This window comes from Camelina sativa, chromosome 10, assembly GCF_030686135.1.
Source record: "Camelina sativa cultivar CO46 ecotype springtype chromosome 10, ASM3068613v1".
Lineage (NCBI taxonomy): Eukaryota > Viridiplantae > Streptophyta > Magnoliopsida > Brassicales > Brassicaceae > Camelina > Camelina sativa.
In genome coordinates this window covers 4031337-4048809 of record NC_141889.1, presented here as the reverse complement: position 1 = coordinate 4048809, position 17473 = coordinate 4031337, and the positions used below count along the sequence as shown (strand labels likewise).

At 40.5% G+C, this 17473-nt stretch overlaps 2 protein-coding genes and 2 pseudogenes across 4 annotated transcripts; 2 read left to right on the top strand and 2 right to left on the bottom strand.

Annotated features, from left to right (window-relative positions):
- The first annotated feature begins 158 nt into the window (after positions 1-158).
- On the top strand, positions 159-4906 carry LOC104717043 (coatomer subunit beta-1). Its single transcript, XM_010434551.2, has 6 exons — positions 159-414; positions 1259-3315; positions 3537-4046; positions 4137-4222; positions 4298-4503; positions 4603-4906. Exons 2-5 carry the CDS (start codon positions 1270-1272, stop codon positions 4500-4502), a joined length of 2847 nt encoding a protein of 948 aa, XP_010432853.2. The 5' UTR covers positions 159-414; positions 1259-1269; the 3' UTR covers position 4503; positions 4603-4906.
- A 422-nt stretch (positions 4907-5328) lies between these two features.
- LOC104720037 (cytochrome P450 83B1-like) lies at positions 5329-7191 on the bottom strand (annotated as a pseudogene). The gene is made up of 2 exons (XR_015568421.1): positions 6279-7191; positions 5329-6182 (listed from the first exon to the last, which is right to left on the bottom strand). The product of XR_015568421.1 is annotated as a cytochrome P450 83B1-like (transcript).
- Positions 7192-8356: 1165 nt separating this feature from the next.
- On the bottom strand, positions 8357-9202 carry LOC104720036 (protein OXIDATIVE STRESS 3 LIKE 5 pseudogene; annotated as a pseudogene). Its single transcript, XR_015569076.1, has 3 exons — positions 9166-9202; positions 9009-9102; positions 8357-8827 (listed from the first exon to the last, which is right to left on the bottom strand). The product of XR_015569076.1 is annotated as a protein OXIDATIVE STRESS 3 LIKE 5 pseudogene (transcript).
- Positions 9203-15088: 5886 nt separating this feature from the next.
- LOC104717042 (uncharacterized protein At5g02240) lies at positions 15089-17367 on the top strand. Its single transcript, XM_010434550.3, has 9 exons — positions 15089-15454; positions 15620-15732; positions 15813-15866; positions 15943-16027; positions 16201-16306; positions 16458-16544; positions 16644-16741; positions 16858-16967; positions 17140-17367. Exons 1-9 carry the CDS (start codon positions 15169-15171, stop codon positions 17203-17205), a joined length of 1005 nt encoding a protein of 334 aa, XP_010432852.1. The 5' UTR covers positions 15089-15168; the 3' UTR covers positions 17206-17367.
- Positions 17368-17473: the final 106 nt, after the last annotated feature.

Here is a 17473-nt window from a genome sequence, read left to right as displayed (position 1 = left end):
AATGGGGAGTTGTCTCCTCAAATTTCCTAATTAAACTCACTTTATAAAGTTTGGGGACTTTTTGGAAACAATAAAAAATATAGGGGCACTAGTGTACATCTCAAATTTTACTTGACTGGGCTTTTTTTATCAACCAGTCTTTTTGGGCCTTTGAGGTTGACTCGCTCTATCCCGTTCAAATCAGCAAAAAAAAAAAGGAAATAAAATAAAATAAAAACGGATTTGGAGGAGTAAACACAAAGACGAATCCACCCATATAATTTAGTAGTACTCCATTGTTATCTCTCTCTCACTTTGTGCGTGCGAGCGAGTGTTTTGTTTTCCTCCGAGATCCAAATCGTCTCGTGGATCCAAACCTTTGCAACTCCGTGGATCTCCTCCTCCTCCTCCTCTCGCTGGATCTCGTACCTTGAGGTTCGTCTCTCTTTTAAACTTGCGACTAAATAACTCTGATTTCCATAGAGATCGATCTATTTTTTTTTCATATTGAAAAAATCTACAATGTTTCGATATTCTCTGGTGTTCTTTGTTTGATCTCGTTGATGATTGATCCGATTTCGTTAGGAAATCGATGTTTCCATGTGTTGTGTAGCTGATTGAGACTGTGGACTATGTAGATTTGATTGTTTGTTCTTCAAATCTGGGGTGTTAAAAGCATTGCGATGGCATTTGTTTTTTTAAATTTTAGTTGATCCGTAAGCTGTATTACTGTTTGCAAAATGATTTGTGTTGTGATTGTTTTGGTCGGAGTCGTAGTAAAAGTGATGTGTATCGCTGGATCTGAGGATTTAGATTAGTCAGTGTTTTTTGCATCTTACGGTCATTTATTGGACATTGCCGTATTATGATGTTTGCTCCTAAACCACTGATTCAAGAGCAGAGATCCTTCACTCAGTTGTAAAGAAATTTAACTAGAGTGGTGTAGATTATTGCTGAGTTGTTATGAGGATTTTTTTTAAAACATCTGGTATAGAACTTATTCAATCAGTGATGAGGAAGCTGATAAGGTTTTTACACTCAGTAATTTAAACTTGACCCCCAGCAATTAAATGTTAACATGTTGGATATCTTGTTTGTTACTTGTGATCTATACCTCGTTATGCATTTAGTTTCTAATGATTTTGGGTTCCTATTCCCTCTATTCACTCTCTGTCTTTCTTATGTTACATGGGTCAACGTTATGTTCTTTCATGATTTTCTTTTCATTTGAGCTCACAAGTTGACTTCCCTTCGGTTTCCCTTTCACTTTTTTGTGCAGCACCGGAAAAGATGGACAAATCTAGTACCTTGCTTGTGCACTATGACAAAGGGACTCCAGCAGTTGCAAATGAGATTAAAGAAGCTCTTGAAGGAAATGATGTTGAAGCAAAGGTTGATGCCATGAAGAAAGCGGTTATGCTTTTGCTGAATGGTGAAACCATTCCTCAGCTTTTCATAACCATTATAAGATATGTGCTGCCTTCTGAGGACCACACAATCCAAAAGCTTCTGTTGCTGTACCTGGAGCTGATTGAAAAAACGGATTCCAAGGGGAAGGTGTTGCCTGAAATGATTTTGATTTGCCAGAATCTTCGGAATAACCTTCAGCATCCGAATGAGTACATCCGTGGAGTGACACTGAGGTTTCTCTGTCGGTTGAAGGAGACTGAAATAGTGGAGCCTTTGACTCCATCAGTGTTACAAAATCTGGAGCACCGCCATCCATTTGTTCGCAGGAATGCAATTCTGGCCATCATGTCGATATATAAGCTTCCACAAGGCGAGCAACTTTTCGTCGATGCGCCTGAAATGATCGAGAAAGTTCTATCAACAGAACAAGATCCGTCTGCCAAGAGAAATGCTTTTCTAATGCTCTTCACCTGTGCTGAAGAGCGAGCAGTGAATTATCTTCTGAGCAATGTTGACAAGGTTTCAGACTGGGATGAGTCCCTTCAGATGGTGGTTCTGGAGTTGATTCGAAGTGTGTGTAAGACTAAACCATCAGAGAAGGGGAAATACATTAAGATTATTATTTCTCTGTTAAGTGCCACTTCTTCTGCAGTTATCTACGAATGTGCTGGGACACTTGTTTCTCTCTCATCTGCCCCTACTGCTATTAGGGCTGCTGCCGACACCTACTGCAAACTTCTTTCTTCTCAGAGTGACAACAATGTGAAGCTTATTTTGCTCGATCGGTTGAATGAACTAAAGACATTGCACAGAGATATCATGGTTGAGTTGATAATAGATGTTCTTAGAGCACTCTCAAGCCCAAACCTTGATATCCGCAGGAAGACACTTGACATTGCCCTTGACTTGATTACTCATCATAATATCAATGAGGTCGTGCAAATGCTGAAGAAAGAAGTTGTGAAGACACAGAGTGGAGAGCTTGAGAAGAATGGAGAGTACAGACAAATGCTTATTCAAGCAATCCATGCTTGTGCAGTTAAGTTCCCTGAAGTTGCAAGCACAGTGGTTCATCTTCTAATGGATTTCTTGGGAGATAGCAATGTGGCTTCTGCTCTTGACGTGGCTGTTTTTGTTAGAGAGATAATTGAAACAAATCCCAAGTTAAGAGTTTCAATCATTACCAGGTTGTTGGACACGTTCTATCAGATCCGTGCAGGAAAGGTCTGCCCTTGTGCTCTTTGGATTATTGGAGAGTATTGCCTATCACTTTCAGAAGTTGAGAGTGGCATTTCAACCATTAAACAATGCCTTGGCGAATTACCATTTTACTCTGTTTCTGAGGAGTCTGAACCAACTGAAACATCGAAGAAAATTCAGCCTACCTCTTCTGCCATGGTGTCCTCAAGAAAACCAGTGATTCTTGCTGATGGAACTTATGCTACCCAAAGCGCAGCCTCTGAAACCACATTTTCCTCACCTACAGTTGTTCAAGGATCGCTGACTTCTGGAAATTTGAGGGCACTGCTTCTAACTGGTGATTTTTTCCTGGGAGCGGTGGTTGCTTGCACATTGACTAAACTTGTTCTTAGGTTGGAAGAGGTTCAGTCTTCTAAAACTGAAGTGAACCAGACAGTCTCACAGGCTTTGCTGATAATGGTTTCTATGTTGCAACTTGGGCAATCACCTGTTTCTCCACACCCTATTGATAATGATTCGTATGAGAGGATTGTCTTGTGCATAAAATTGCTTTGCCATAGGAATGATGAGATGAAAAGGATATGGTTGGAAACCTGCCGTCAGAGTTTTGTCAAGATGATTTCCGAAAAACAGCTTAGAGAGATGGAGGAACTTAAGGCAAAGACCCAAACAACTCATGCTCAGCCTGATGATCTAATTGACTTCTTCCATCTTAAGAGCCGGAAGGTAATATTACTTTCTAAGCTTTCCCTTTCCTTGTTGTGTGTGTGTTTTTCCTTGGCAATCTATTCAGTTCTTATACCTCGGTATCTTTCTCTTAAAGTTCAGATTCACTTTTGTTTTTCAATTTCTGACATTTAAAGAGGGACAATGGAAGTTGAAAGTGCCTGGTTATATTTATATTTTTTGGTTAGATGATGAAATTACTGAGTATAAGTATCTTTCAGGGAATGAGTCAGCTTGAGCTGGAAGACCAGGTACAAGATGACCTAAAGCGTGCAACTGGAGAATTCACTAAGGACGAGAACGATGCTAACAAACTCAACCGCATTCTTCAACTCACAGGATTCAGTGATCCAGTCTATGCTGAAGCATATGTGACAGTACACCATTATGACATTGCACTTGAAGTTACTGTTCTCAACCGGACAAAGGAAACCCTTCAAAATCTGTGCTTGGAGTTAGCAACCATGGGTGATCTGAAACTTGTTGAGCGTCCTCAGAACTATAGTTTGGCACCTGAAACAAGCATGCAGATAAAAGCAAACATCAAGGTCTCGTCCACAGAGACCGGAGTCATATTCGGGAACATCGTCTATGAGACATCAAATGTAATGGAGCGAAACGTCGTGGTTCTTAACGATATACACATTGATATCATGGACTATATCTCCCCTGCTGTTTGCTCAGAGGTTGCTTTCAGAACCATGTGGGCAGAGTTTGAATGGGAAAACAAGGTAATTCACCGAAACCTTTGACAGTTTTTATCTTTTCTTTTTTCTGTTTGTTCTTGGTATAACCAGTTCCTCTTGTGTTCTCCATGTCAGGTTGCTGTGAACACCACTATTCAGAACGAAAGAGAATTCCTCGACCACATTATCAAATCCACAAACATGAAGTGTCTCACAGCCCCGTAAGTTCAGATTCGTCTTTATTCCCTTAAAAACTGAAAAATCTTCTTACTAATATAGTGCTTCTCTGTTTGCAGATCCGCAATAGAAGGAGAATGCGGATTCCTTGCAGCAAACTTATATGCAAAAAGTGTGTTTGGTGAGGATGCTCTAGTGAATGTGAGTATCGAGAAGCAAACCGATGGAGCACTGAGCGGGTACATAAGGATAAGGAGCAAGACGCAAGGAATTGCTCTAAGTCTTGGCGACAAAATCACCCTCAAACAAAAGGGTAGTAGCTGAGGTTAGTTAATATTATTATATCTTCTTTTTTTTTTCCCCAAATCAAACCATAATTGTTGAATCTGGTGTAATTTCTGGTACCAAACCGATGGATTCTCAGACTTGGAACGGTGGCCCGCAGAGTAATAGGTCTAAACTACGTACGTTTCTCTTTAGACTACGTACGTTTCTCTCTTGTGCAAATTTTTGTTGGTTGAATCTGTTTTACTGAATGGAGGGAGAGGCGTTTTAAGGATATGTAAAGAGTAATTTGTTATCATTCTTCCGTAACCGGTATATTTTCCGGTATGGTACCGAAAGATTCTTCCTCATACGGCAGTGTGTTTTTCTTACAGTACTTGACGATTTTGGTTTTCTTTGTAATGCTCTTTCTTCTATAATGTCGTTTGTTGAGGAGATTAAAACCGTGATTTTATAGAAATGTCTCATCGATAGTAGGTTCAACGTTACCTGGGTTTGCCCCACTTTAAAATGTTGTTACTTTATATCCCTGATCTCTCCACTTTAGAACCCCGTCATTTTTTTTTTTTTTTTTTTCTCATATGCATTTGGATTTTTGATCTTCTGGGGAACTATACTAGGAATAAAGTAGAAGAACATGTACAACTTAATTTATTTTATTAGATTTCATGTGACAGGGACAGAACAGAATGATCAACCTAGTATTCTATTTCTACAGAAGTCCTCTGTTATTCTATCTGTTCAGTCAATATTAGTCAAAGAAACTTCCACTCCGATAGGCGATAGTCATACAGTCTAGGACTTTACCAACATGATCTCTAGTCATATTATCTCGTTGATTTTAAACAAGATAGCAAGAGAAATTATAACAGAGGGAATATAAATACATCATCAAGCCTTTTACCAACAAAAAAAAAAAAAAGGCAGAAGAATACATTATTGTTGGAAATGAGAAAAGAGCCAGAAAAAAAAATACAAGTCATGACTAATTTTTTTTTCCTGGACGATGAAACTGAAAGTCATGAAACACTGCAGTAAAAAACAAACATTGATCTCGACGACAGATCTACAAGCAGAAAAGTCGTAATGAATACATAGAGGATCAGATGTGTTTCGTTGGTGCAAGAACGAGGTGTTCTTTCTTGTGCATGGCAAGTCCGGTCATGACGTCCATCTTTATATCCTCCGGTTTAACACCTTGAGATAGACTCCAGTCGAATTTGTAGAGAAGGTTGGCGAAAGGTATCTCTACCATTGCTACCCCAAGATGCATGGCCGGGCACATTCTCCTGCCCGAACCGAAAGGTAGGAGCTCAAAATCTTGTCCCTTAAAGTCCACTTCTTTGTGGTCGTTCATGAACCTCTCTGGAATGAACTCATTAGGGTTATCTCCCCACGCAGCTTTGTCACGAGAAACTGCCCACGCGTTCACCTGGATGATGGTCTTTGCCGGAATATCATAGCCACCGATCTTTGCGTCTGCGATAGTGTCTCTGTGTAGAAGAATGGGGATGACTGGTTCCAGCCGAAGAGACTCCTTGATGACTGCTTTGAGGTAAGGGAGATTAGCTATGTCTTCTTCCGAGACATATCCTTTTTTGCCTATCACACTCCTCAATTCGTCTTGAGCTTTCTTCATCGCTTTAGGGTATTTATAAGGTAAGTCATGGCCCATACTACCACTGCAGCCGCCGTGTCAGTTCCCGGCATTACAATATCCTGATAAAAATTACAAACAACCCGAGTTAATAATAGTACTGATATATTTAAGTAACTTAAAGAATTGCAGAAAAAGTGACTTTAGAGTTAACGAACCAATATCATGGCCTTGACATTTTCGTGAGTGAATTTGGTGGAGAAGGGTTGGTCTTTGTAGATCTGCATCAGAAGATCAATGAAACTCTCTGTCTCGGGTTTAGGGCGGTTAGGGTCAAGAGTCTCGTCGAGGAGTTCTTGAAGGTAAGTGTCAAGCTCCTTGAAAGCTTTATTGAGACGAGCACTGAGACCAGTGAGGTTTTCAAGAAATCCAAAATAAGGGAAAAGGTCGGAGAAAAAAAGAGTGCCCAAAAGTGCTTGCGTCTCGTACAAGATATTTATGAATCTCTTCATCTCGGTGCCGTACTCATTGTAACGCTTCCCAAAAGCTTGTCTGCATACGACACAGTTGGTGAAAGACAAGAGCAGCTCACTTAGATCAACTGTGCCTGAATGTTCGGCGGCTTTGTATATCTTGTCCATCATCCGTTTACACTCTTCTTCTCTAACGGGTCTGAAACTTGCGACACGGTTTGGGCTGAAGAGGTTCACCATACATATCTTCCTCATCTCACGGTAGTACGTGGTGTACTGTCCGAAACCGAGCTCACGTCCTTGGTACGACATGGTTTGTTGGACTTTCAAGAGAGGACGAGCGGTGAAGTTGAGGTCTTGAGTCTTGAGTAGGTCGTTGGCTAGCTCGGCCGAGGAGATGACGGCTAGTCTACGACCTCCGATTTTCATAGTGAAAATGGGGCCGTATAGCTTGGAGAGACGGAAAAGGAAATGTTGTGGGTTGAACTTCTCCATCTGGTGAAGGTTTCCTATAATAGGAAGACCTTTTGGCCCCGGAGGTAGCCGGAGAGACTTCTTGGTGGTGCTCCGGAAGAAAAAGAAGGCTGCACCCGCTACCAAACCGGCTATGATCAAGAAGAGATCCATTTTTTGTTTTTGTTATACTATTTGAGTCTTGTTGTCGGGGGTATACTCTCTACTCAGTGTAAGTGATGCTGTGATTTTTATAGTAAGGCTAAAAGTTTTGTTAGTTGGCTTGTTTCGTTATTTCTTTGACAGATACGGTGACACATAAAATTTGCCTTGTTTTTAAAACGTGATGTTAGTAGGTGAAGTGCTTTCTAATAAATTAGTGTTATATATTGATTTGAAGTCGACACTTGACACAATTACAATGATAATACTGAAAGCGAGATTGATTATCAGAGTTGAAACTATGAAGACTGTATGTATTAGAATCTAATAATTAGATAAACTCTTGGTTCTGTTTTCTAAACATAATTTGTCATAAAGTATTGAATATCATCAATAAAAACTCACAAACGTATGTTCATTTAGGAATCATTCTTAAATTTTAGGAACTCTTTACTAAAAGTATAACAAAAATTTGGAATTTTAAATTGATATGATCGATTTATAAACGAAAACTTAAAAGGAATTAATGGTACGTTAGATATACATTTCTAAAGTAACTTCGAAGTATCACTTTTCTCCAATGCTAAGCTATAACGTAAAACTGGAAGAAAAAAGAAGGGTATACTTAACAAAAACAAAACTCTCGACGTAAAGTTTTGTAATTTAATTTGTAGTTAGTGTTTTTAGAAAAGTGTGTTACGGTTAATTTCATTACAACAGTGGTCTCGCTCAGTTAAACAAAATATTCAACTTCTTATATCTTGACTTAAAATAACGAACAAAAGAAGACCTAAGTGGCTAAGTTGAATTGTACGTACGTATTATTCAACATGGTACAAACCTAAGTTGAATTGTACGTACGTATTATTCAACATGGTACAGAATTTTTTTAAAAGAGTATTTTGGAAAACGACACTAAACATATCCTCCTCTAGAGAGTTGCTATGGAGGCAGTCACTATTGAAAGTACTAGGCCGTCACACCACACCTCTTTGTTCATCATGGACTTTTAATCTTACAAAAACCAATCTTATGGGCTTACTACAAATATTGGTCAAGAGCCGATAAAAGAAGTGTGATCCAAATATTTATAACTTTCGTTGAGAACTATAAAAAGTATACAAATAGCAATACTAATTTTATTACAATTAAAATCGTAATTTGGGCTTCTGCAAAACTTCCACCAACTTGTCAACGAAACTTCCCCTAACTACTCTTTCACAAAAGAAAAAGGAAAAAAAAATGATCATCGATGATCATGTTGAAAACTAGTTAAGCTAAAACATCTCCTAGTATGATATATCATATATGAACCATAAAATCTCTAGTATTACTTATTAGTATTGGTCATCTTCATCCTCTTCTCTTTCAGCTTACTAGTTTCATCATCATCACTACTGTCATCATCATTATTATGATCATTGTATTTGTGAATATCGTCTAGGTCAGATTCTTGCAATGCAAGTAAAGGCATGGAATGAGGGTTTTTATTGGAGTAGATGCTGAAAGAAGAAGACAAGGAGGATGATCTTCTTCTCCTTAGCTTATTAGCAATAAGCAATCTCCTCTTCTTGTTCAACGGACTCTCCGCTTTCTCTAAACCTTTCGCATTGCTCTCAGCTTCCATTAAATTCCCAAACGATTTTGATTTCCCTATGTAATGATTTGACAATCCTCTCCTGTACAAAAAAAAAAAAAAAAAAAAACCTTTTGAACCATCAAGAATCAAACGACACACTAAACACTTAAACTCTCAACATGTAAATTCCAATTTACTCTCTCTTTTTTTTAACCGGTTAGGTAAAAAGGTAATAAATGTGTTTTTATTTTTAAAGGATGATTTAAGAAAAATAAACATACTTAATCGGAAGAGAATCTTCAAGGGATGAAGAAAAGGAATCAAACCATCTTCCTCGTGATGACGAAACGGCGTCATCTTCTTCATCATCTTCGTCTACACTAAATATAGTAATTTAAGTAACGGTGGCTTTAGATTGTTTGACACGTTTATGATGACCTAATAATGCCGGACGTTTCGGGGTTACTGTCTCCATTAGATCACGATGCTGTTTTGGTGTTTTATCGACACTTTGGTGGACGTTATCACACCAGATCACTTTAGCCTTATCCAATTTGATTTCTTGTTCTAAAGTTTTTTAGCTAATCAATTTTCGTATCAGTGAAACCAGATAAAGATTATAACTAATCTACACGGAATTTAACAATATTTAGTTTCTTTTCTTACAAGGTACAACTGATTTCCCCCTGAGACTTCAGATAGCTATTAGAATAATTCCCCTTTCTCCCTCCTTTTCATATCTTGTTCTTCCCCTGTTCTTCCCATGACGGATCCATTTCAGCACCTCAAGCCGTTTCTCCAGATCTGATTAAACAATCTCCCGTCTCTGCCTCAGATGAGGCTCCTACTGCCTCGTATTCAAAGGTTACTGCCTCAGAGAAAATCCTTGACAATTCCACTCCTTCGCAAGCGAAGAGGTTCAAAGCCTCATTACGAAATCTCAGAAAGATCTCCGCTCCGATCTTCCTCGACGACGGTACACCAGTCGTTCAAGCTCCTCCCTCTGTTCTGTTAAAGACAGCGGAAATTTGGAAAAGACACATTATGGCCCATTTCCACGGCCTCATCCCTCCCTCAGGGAAAATTTACTCAGATCTAAACCCAGTATGGAGAAAATATGGCAATATTGTCATACGGATGGTCTCCGACACCTCTTGTCTCATTTATATCCCGTGCACCTCTACTCGGGAGTGGGTACTGCAAGTGGGTTATTGGCAGGCCGGCAACTGCGCCTTCTCAGTGTCTCCTTGGACAGAAGGAGCATCACTGGAAATGCCGGTGCTGAAGACTGCTCCGACTTGGGCGATACTCAAAGATGTCCCTCCGCATATGTACTCTTTGGATGGTATAAGTGTCATCACAAGTGCAATAGGAGAGCCTCTTCATACAGAAAAATCAAGGCTTGATCCCTTCCATTTCGGAGATACTAAGGTCAAGGTGGAGATTGTGCTCGACAAATCCCCTCCAAGCACAATCATCGTCCGGGATGACCAAATGAACTCGGTAAAGGTTTCGATCTCTTACCCGAGACTGCCTCCGAAGTGTTGCAATTGCGGGTGTTTTGGACATTTGCTGAATAGTTGCCCCAAACCTCTCATGAAAAGAAAACACAGTGGGTTTGTCCCAGGAGGAACGGCTGAGACAACTACAAAGATCAATCTGGTTAAGGGGATAGAAGGGAACCAGGCTCAGGTAACTGCGAAGAAACCCTCAAACACAGAAGAAGAGCTCCTCCCCTCGAACCCCGAGGCCAATCCACTTCCTCGATTGGGTCTGATGCCAACTAGGAGGCCTCAAGGGAGGCAACGACCTAAGGCGAGGGGTAAGAGTAACCCCCCGGTAAAAGAAATACAGAAACATCAGAGTGACCCGCAGATGTCAACTCAGAGACAAGAATCGATCAGAAAATGGATTCTAGAAAGAGAGGAGAAAAAGAAGGCAGCCATCGTCTCGAATGCTGTTAGTCAAGTAGAAGAGGCATCCTCTCAGGCTCCGTCTTGTTCATCATTTAAGCCTGCAGAGAAGGTCTTGGCGTTACCAAAGAGCGATGAAGCAGTAGAGGAGAATGGAGAATGGACATTGGTGAAGGCTCGTAATACAGGACATTTTAAAGGTTCTCAGGCCATGTTGAGTGGAAGGAAGCTGGCCAAGCATGAGAATCACAAAAAGTTATCAAAGCCTAAAGGGAAAGAGGCAGCTGAGACAAAAGCGCAAAGAAGGAAAGGCGCTAAAAATTCCAAGGATTCAAGGGCTTATAATTCGCAATCTACTGGGGGAGCTTCCTCGAGTGGACTTTCTTCCCTCTGAAAGCATGAGCTTTCTTTTGTTTTTTGGTAGTATCTATGAAGATATTTTCATGGAATATTAGAGGATTAAATAGCCACTCTAGGCAGCGGTTTATAAGGAGTTGGGTTGGAAGGAATAAACCACTTCTCGGTAGTCTTTTGGAAACGCATGTTTCTGAGGAAAATGCGGCTTCGGTTTTGCACTCTACCTTTCTTGGTTGGAGGAGTGAATACAACTACCAGTTTTCGGAGAATGGCAGGATCTGGGTGGTGTGGGATCCGTCAGTTTCCGTAGTTTGTTTATATAAATCGGCTCAAGTCCTGTTATGTGGAGTATATGATCCAGCAACAGGTGATGGTTTTTCAGTCGCTTTTTTTTACGCCTACAACACCGTCATCCAAAGGCGCACGTTGAAGGAAGATGTTAAGATGTTTGTTCAGAATTCTCTAGCTAGATCAACACCACTTTTATTGATGGGAGATTTTAATCAGATTATAACAACTCATGAACACTACTCCATTGCTCAACATCTTCTTCCCCTAGCGGGGATGTCGAAGTTCAATAATTGCTTGATGGAGGCTGAGCTCGAAGATATCCCAATCAGGGGAGTTTTCTTTACCTGGTCCAACGGGAGACCGGAGGATCCAGTTCTCAGGAAATTAGACAGGGTACTAACAAATGATTCTTGGAGAGCAAAATACCCGGAATCACTGGCCATCTTCGATCCCTCGGGGGACTCAGACCATGCTTCCTGCTTAGTATCTACTGATGCAGCTGTCGCAAGGGGCAAGAAAAGCTTCAAATACTTCTCCTTTCTCTCATCCCATCATAGTTTCAAAATGTACATCGGGGATGCCTGGGTCGAGGAAGTAGCAGTGGGATCTCCCATGTTCACTCTTGGTCAACGAATGAAGCGCGTTAAGGTTGCTTGCAAGAGGCTCAATAGGGAAGGATTTGGCAATCTGCAACAAAAAACTAAGGACACTTTAACGCATCTGGAGAGGACACAAGAACAATTATTGGTCTCTCCCACAGACTCATTGTTTAGGGAGGAGTTTGTAGCGAGGAAAAAGTGGAACTTCTTTGCCAAAGCCCTGGAATCGTTCTATAGACAGAAGTCTCGGATTCGTTGGTATAAGGATGGAGATGCTAATACCGCTTTTTTCCAGAGATCAGTACTTGCTCATCAAGGGAGGAATTGCATCAAGGTCATTAGGGACTCAGACGAGAACCGGGTTGAGAATCCAGATCAAATAAAGGACATGATCCTGTCTTACTATCAGAACTTGTTGGGAACAGAGAGTTCAGGTATCAACCCGATGCAGATAGAAGAGATCAGGGAGACCCATCCATTTAGATGCCAACAGGACCTGGCTACGGAGTTAGTTTCGGTCCCTACGGAGCTTCATATAAAGGAAACTCTGTTGAGAATGCCAAGAAATAAGGCCCCAGGCCCGGATGGATTCCCTGTAGAGTTCTTCGTAGAGGCATGGGAGATTGTGAAAGAGGATACGGTGCAAGCCATTAAATCGTTCTTCATGTCTGGTCACTTACCGAGATATTGGAATGCAACTGCGATCACTCTAATCCCCAAATTACCAGGGGCTGACAAACTCACTCGCTTTAGACCTGTCTCTTGCTGTACGACTGTGTATAAGGTCATTGCCAGGTTATTAAAGAGCAAGCTTCAGTTATTCATATCAGATACAATACAAGGCAACCATGTAGGATTTGTGAAGGGTAGGTTGCTTTGTGAGAATGTTCTATTGGCATCTGAGTTGGTGAATGGGTTTCATGCTCCGAGAAATGTTTCTCGAGGTTGCCTTAAGATAGACATCACTAAGGCATTTGACAATCTGAATTGGGAGTTCCTGCTCAACATCCTAACAGCGATGGACATGCCCGACATGTTCATTCATTGGCTTCGGGAATGCTTCACCTCTCCGAGTTACAGTGTAGCTATCAATGGTGAGTTAGTAGGCTTCTTTCAGGGGAAAAAAGGGCTTCGGCAAGGAGATCCTATCAGTTCTCTCCTATTTGTCCTGGCAATGGATATTCTGTCCAAAAAACTAGACTATGGGGCTATGACAAATAGGTTTGGCCTACACCCAAGTTGTCATGCCCCTATGATCACTCATTTGAGTTTTGCGGATGATGTCCTGATATTCTTTGATGGTAGAGAGGAGTCGGCGCAGGGAATTCTTGAGATTCTAGATGACTTTAAAACTGTATCGGTCTGGGAATTAACAGAGAGAAAACAGCTCTTTTTCTTGATGGTGGCAACAATCAACTCATTCAAGACATGTCATCCAGGCTAGGTTTGAAGCAGGATTCATTTCCCGTGAAATACCTAGGAGTGCCACTTACCTCACGAAGGTTAAGAAGACAAGACTATCACCCACTTCTCGATAAGATCAGAGCCAGGTTCACTGCGTGGACGGTCAAAAAGCTATCCTAGGCAGGGCGTTTGCAGCTTATCAAATCAGTTATATACTCCACAATAACTTTTTGGGCCTCAGTGTTTGTCCTACCAGTGCAGTGTTTGGAAGAGATTGAGCAAATGTATTGTGCCTTTCTCTGGAAGGGCGTCATCGACTCTGCAAGAGGAGCGAGAGTAAGTTGGGAATCAATTTGCACCCCCAAGGAGAGTGGCGGGCTTGGATTGAGGAGATTAGTTCCTTGGAATAAGGTTCTAATTTTGAAATTGATTTGGCTTATATTTGCTGCTGGAGGCTCACTGTGGGTCTCTTGGGTGAGAAGACACTTGATCGGAAGGCTGAACTTTTGGACTTTGGACCAATCCTCCTCGGGCAGTTGGATCTGGAAAAGTATATGCAACCTGAGACCGATCGCTCGATGGTTTATAGTCTGTAAAGTCAACTCCGGTATTACCTGCAGCTTCTGGTTAGACAATTGGACAGGCCTCGATCCACTGATTGAGTTGATAGGCCCGGAAGGCCCCAGAGTTTCAGGTTTACCTATTACTGCAGTGGTTGCAGACGCTCATAGGAATGGAGAGTGGTGGATAGCTCGAAGTAGAAGCAGAAATAGGACCATTCAAGTACTTAAGAACTCTTTGCCTCAGTCTACAATTCTCGGATATGAGGATGACTCAGCAGATGATGAGTATCTCTGGAAGATAAGTGACTCCCAACCGGCGGGAGAGTTCTCCACATCAAAAACTTGGCACCACTTAAATCCACCTGAGAACAGAGTGAATTGGTGGAAGGGAGTTTGGTTCAAGGACAGAATCCCGAAACACGCCTTCATTGTATGGATGGCAGCTAGGGATAGGTTGCTCACGCGGGACAGAATGATCAGTTGGGGTTTTCATGTTCCAGATTCTTGTCTCCTCTGTAGTGGTCATGACGAATCAAGACAACACCTCTTCTTCGACTGCACTTACTCTGCAGAGGTCTGGTGGTCATTCACAACTAAGGCCCATGTAACCCCTCCAATTATGTTTGAGGATGGGGTTAGATGGCTAAAGAATCCTTGTAGAGATAAAAATGTCGCATTGATTCTCCGACTCGCCTTTCAAGCCTCAGTTTACTTGCTCTGGAAAGAAAGAAACGCCAGACTTCATAATGCCTCCTCCCGGTCTCCAGCATCAATCATTGCCGACATCATGAATATCATCCGCTGCCGTCTTGACCCGCTAACTAGATCGCAACGGATTGGCCTTCATGAAGAATCTCTTTTGATCACTTGGTTTCGTTTATTTCAACTTTAGTGTGGCAGCTGGATAATGTTGTATTATCTCTTGTAGGTTTGTTTAGCCTCGTTGTAACTTCGGAGCAGGGATGTTTATTCCTCATTTGCTTTATATATAAAATGGTATGTGTTAAAAAAAAAAAAGTTATTAGAGTACCATTTATACAAACTCTTTCTTTTTTAACTTAGTTACAAGTTTCAATACAAAATTCAGAACAAATTATTTAGAATTCACGTATATATTGGATGATCTTGCATATCAATTTTTGTAGTATAAATGGATAATTTAATTAGACAGTCACAATTAATAGAATTGCCCAACTTTTCACGTTTTTTTTTTTTATTTATTTTATTTTAACGAAAAATATTAAATTATGGCTCTTAAAAAATTATATCTTTTTCTCTCTCGCTCGCTTGCCGTGACCGTCGCCGACCATTCATATGGCTACCACCATTCTCAGCTTCGCTCCTCTCTCTTACTTCCCTTTTCCCACTACTAAACCCCCTACCAGAATCCCTCTGTTTACATCCCTGCCACTGCCACTGCCACTCACATCTTCTTCTTCTTCGGCCTTTACTTCTCTCTTTCTGGTTAGAAATGAAGCATCTTTGTCTTCGTCTTCTTCTACGTCAATCCAAGCTCTTACAGAAGAAGCCGTCGATGCTTCCGATTTAACTTCCTCCTCTTCTAAGCTTGTCCTTGTCGTCGGCGGCACTGGTGGTGTAGGTTCGAACCATCCGTCTCATCTACTTAAAAATCTTCGATTTTTTTTTTGGAATTGGGATTATGAATTTCTCACAATTGGGTCTAGTAATATGATGGCTAATTCTGTCTAGCTTACTCTCAAGTACCAACCAATTGTTTAAAAGTTTTCTCCTTTTTGGGTATCAGGGCAACTTGTGGTAGCTTCATTGCTCAAGAGGAATATTAGATCGAGGCTATTACTGCGTGATCTTGAGAAAGCAACCAAGCTATTCGGTAAACAAGATGAAAATTACTTGCAGGTTCGGACTTTTATCAACATTTAGGATTCACTACTTCGTTTTTTCAACCGTATAACAAGTTAAAACCATGTTTGTTATAGGTAGTTAAAGGGGATACTAGGAATGCTGAGGATCTTGATCCATCTATGTTTGAGGTTCTTCTTCCTGCTCCTGTTATGTTTTGGAGGAGTTTCACTTGTTCTTCATTTTGATTTGAACTGATTTGTCTAGGGTGTGACACATGTGATTTGTTGCACTGGAACTACTGCTTTTCCTTCTAAGAGGTGGAGTGAAGATAACACACCTGAGAAAGTAGGTGAGAAACAACATTTCTTTCCAAGTCAAAAACGAATAAGATCATTTCCAATAGTCTTTATGATGTCTTGTTTTGTAATCAAATGAAATGAAACAAAGAGTCTCTCTCTTATATGACATGATTACTTATCCCTTTTTGGGGACTATGTATGTGGTTCTTTTGTGTTCAAAAAGACTGGGAAGGTGTGAAGAATCTCATTTCAGCATTGCCCTCATCAGTGAAGAGAGTTGTTTTGGTTTCATCCGTAGGTGTGACCAAGTCTAATGAGCTTCCCTGGAGGTGAGACTAGGGGATCTCTGCTAGTTGCTTTCAAATTGTAATTTTTAATAAGCTTGTGATTATACCAAGTATGATTTAAATTCTAGTGAAATTTCTTAACCTGATTGTCTCTGTGTGTAATTGAATTTCGAATGTATGTTTTGTTTGACAGCATCATGAACCTTTTTGGGGTTCTTAAGTACAAGAAGATGGGGGAAGATTTTCTTCGTGACTCTGGTCTTCCATTCACCATTATCAGGTTTGGAACAAAAGAGTCTGCTCAATTATCAGATAATACTCCAAGATGCAGGCAACGTATGGTTTACTGATTTACTGTATTATGATGTCCTTCTACCAGACCTGGTAGATTGACTGATGGACCATACACTTCTTATGATCTGAATACTTTGCTCAAAGCTACAGCTGGTGAACGTCGTGCAGTTGTTATTGGTCAAGGTACATACGCTCGTTACGAAATACTTGGTTGCTCAGAATTTCAGATTGCCTGCTTTCAATGCTTAAGACAAACTAACAAAAAGTGAAGAAATCTAAGGGTGGTTTATGTAACACAGGAGACAAACTTGTTGGAGAGGTAAGCAGACTTGTGGTGGCTGAAGCTTGCATCCAGGCACTTGATATTGAATTCACGCAAGGCAAAGCTTATGAGATCAATTCAGTTAAGGTATCATCTACAGTTTTGCTTGAAAGCCCTGTCTGGAATAATCGAATAAACTGTAAATGGGTGTAATGTAGTCTTATCAAGAAACATGTCTGAAAGAATGAAAGCTTTAGTTGATCGTTGAATATGTTTTAAAGATTGGTTGTTTTGATATGTTTGAGGACTGTTGTCTCAGGGGGATGGTCCAGGAAGTGATCCGCAGCAGTGGCGAGAGTTGTTTAAAGTTGCAGAATCCAAATGATAAAAAAAGGACACTGAGAAATGTGTACAGAGTTAATAGCAAGACAATACATGATATATGGTCAAATTGTGTATACAAATACTTTCCTTTTGGTCTTTAGCTTTCGTTACTGTAATTTGTGTAGCCATTTTAATTCAGAAAATCAGATTTCGAGTTTGGATTTTGACTTCTCTCCTAAATCGTAAACCAAATCGAGAATCAAGTAATAAACCTATTAATAGAGAAACTGAAGAGTTGCACACACAAAAAAAAAAAAAAAAAAAAAAAC

Excerpts from the sequence above, each read along its gene's own strand:
- LOC104717043 (XM_010434551.2), top strand. The coding sequence starts at position 1,270 with ATGGACAAATCTAGTACCTTGCTTGTGCACTATGACAAAGGGACTCCA. Across the intron at positions 4,047-4,136 it reads AGTTTGAATGGGAAAACAAG|GTTGCTGTGAACACCACTAT; the intron begins GTAATTCACCGA and ends TCTCCATGTCAG. Across the intron at positions 4,223-4,297 it reads ATGAAGTGTCTCACAGCCCC|ATCCGCAATAGAAGGAGAAT; the intron begins GTAAGTTCAGAT and ends CTCTGTTTGCAG.
- LOC104717042 (XM_010434550.3), top strand. The coding sequence starts at position 15,169 with ATGGCTACCACCATTCTCAGCTTCGCTCCTCTCTCTTACTTCCCTTTT. Across the intron at positions 16,028-16,200 it reads TAACACACCTGAGAAAGTAG|ACTGGGAAGGTGTGAAGAAT; the intron begins GTGAGAAACAAC and ends GTGTTCAAAAAG. Across the intron at positions 16,545-16,643 it reads CTTCCATTCACCATTATCAG|ACCTGGTAGATTGACTGATG; the intron begins GTTTGGAACAAA and ends TCCTTCTACCAG.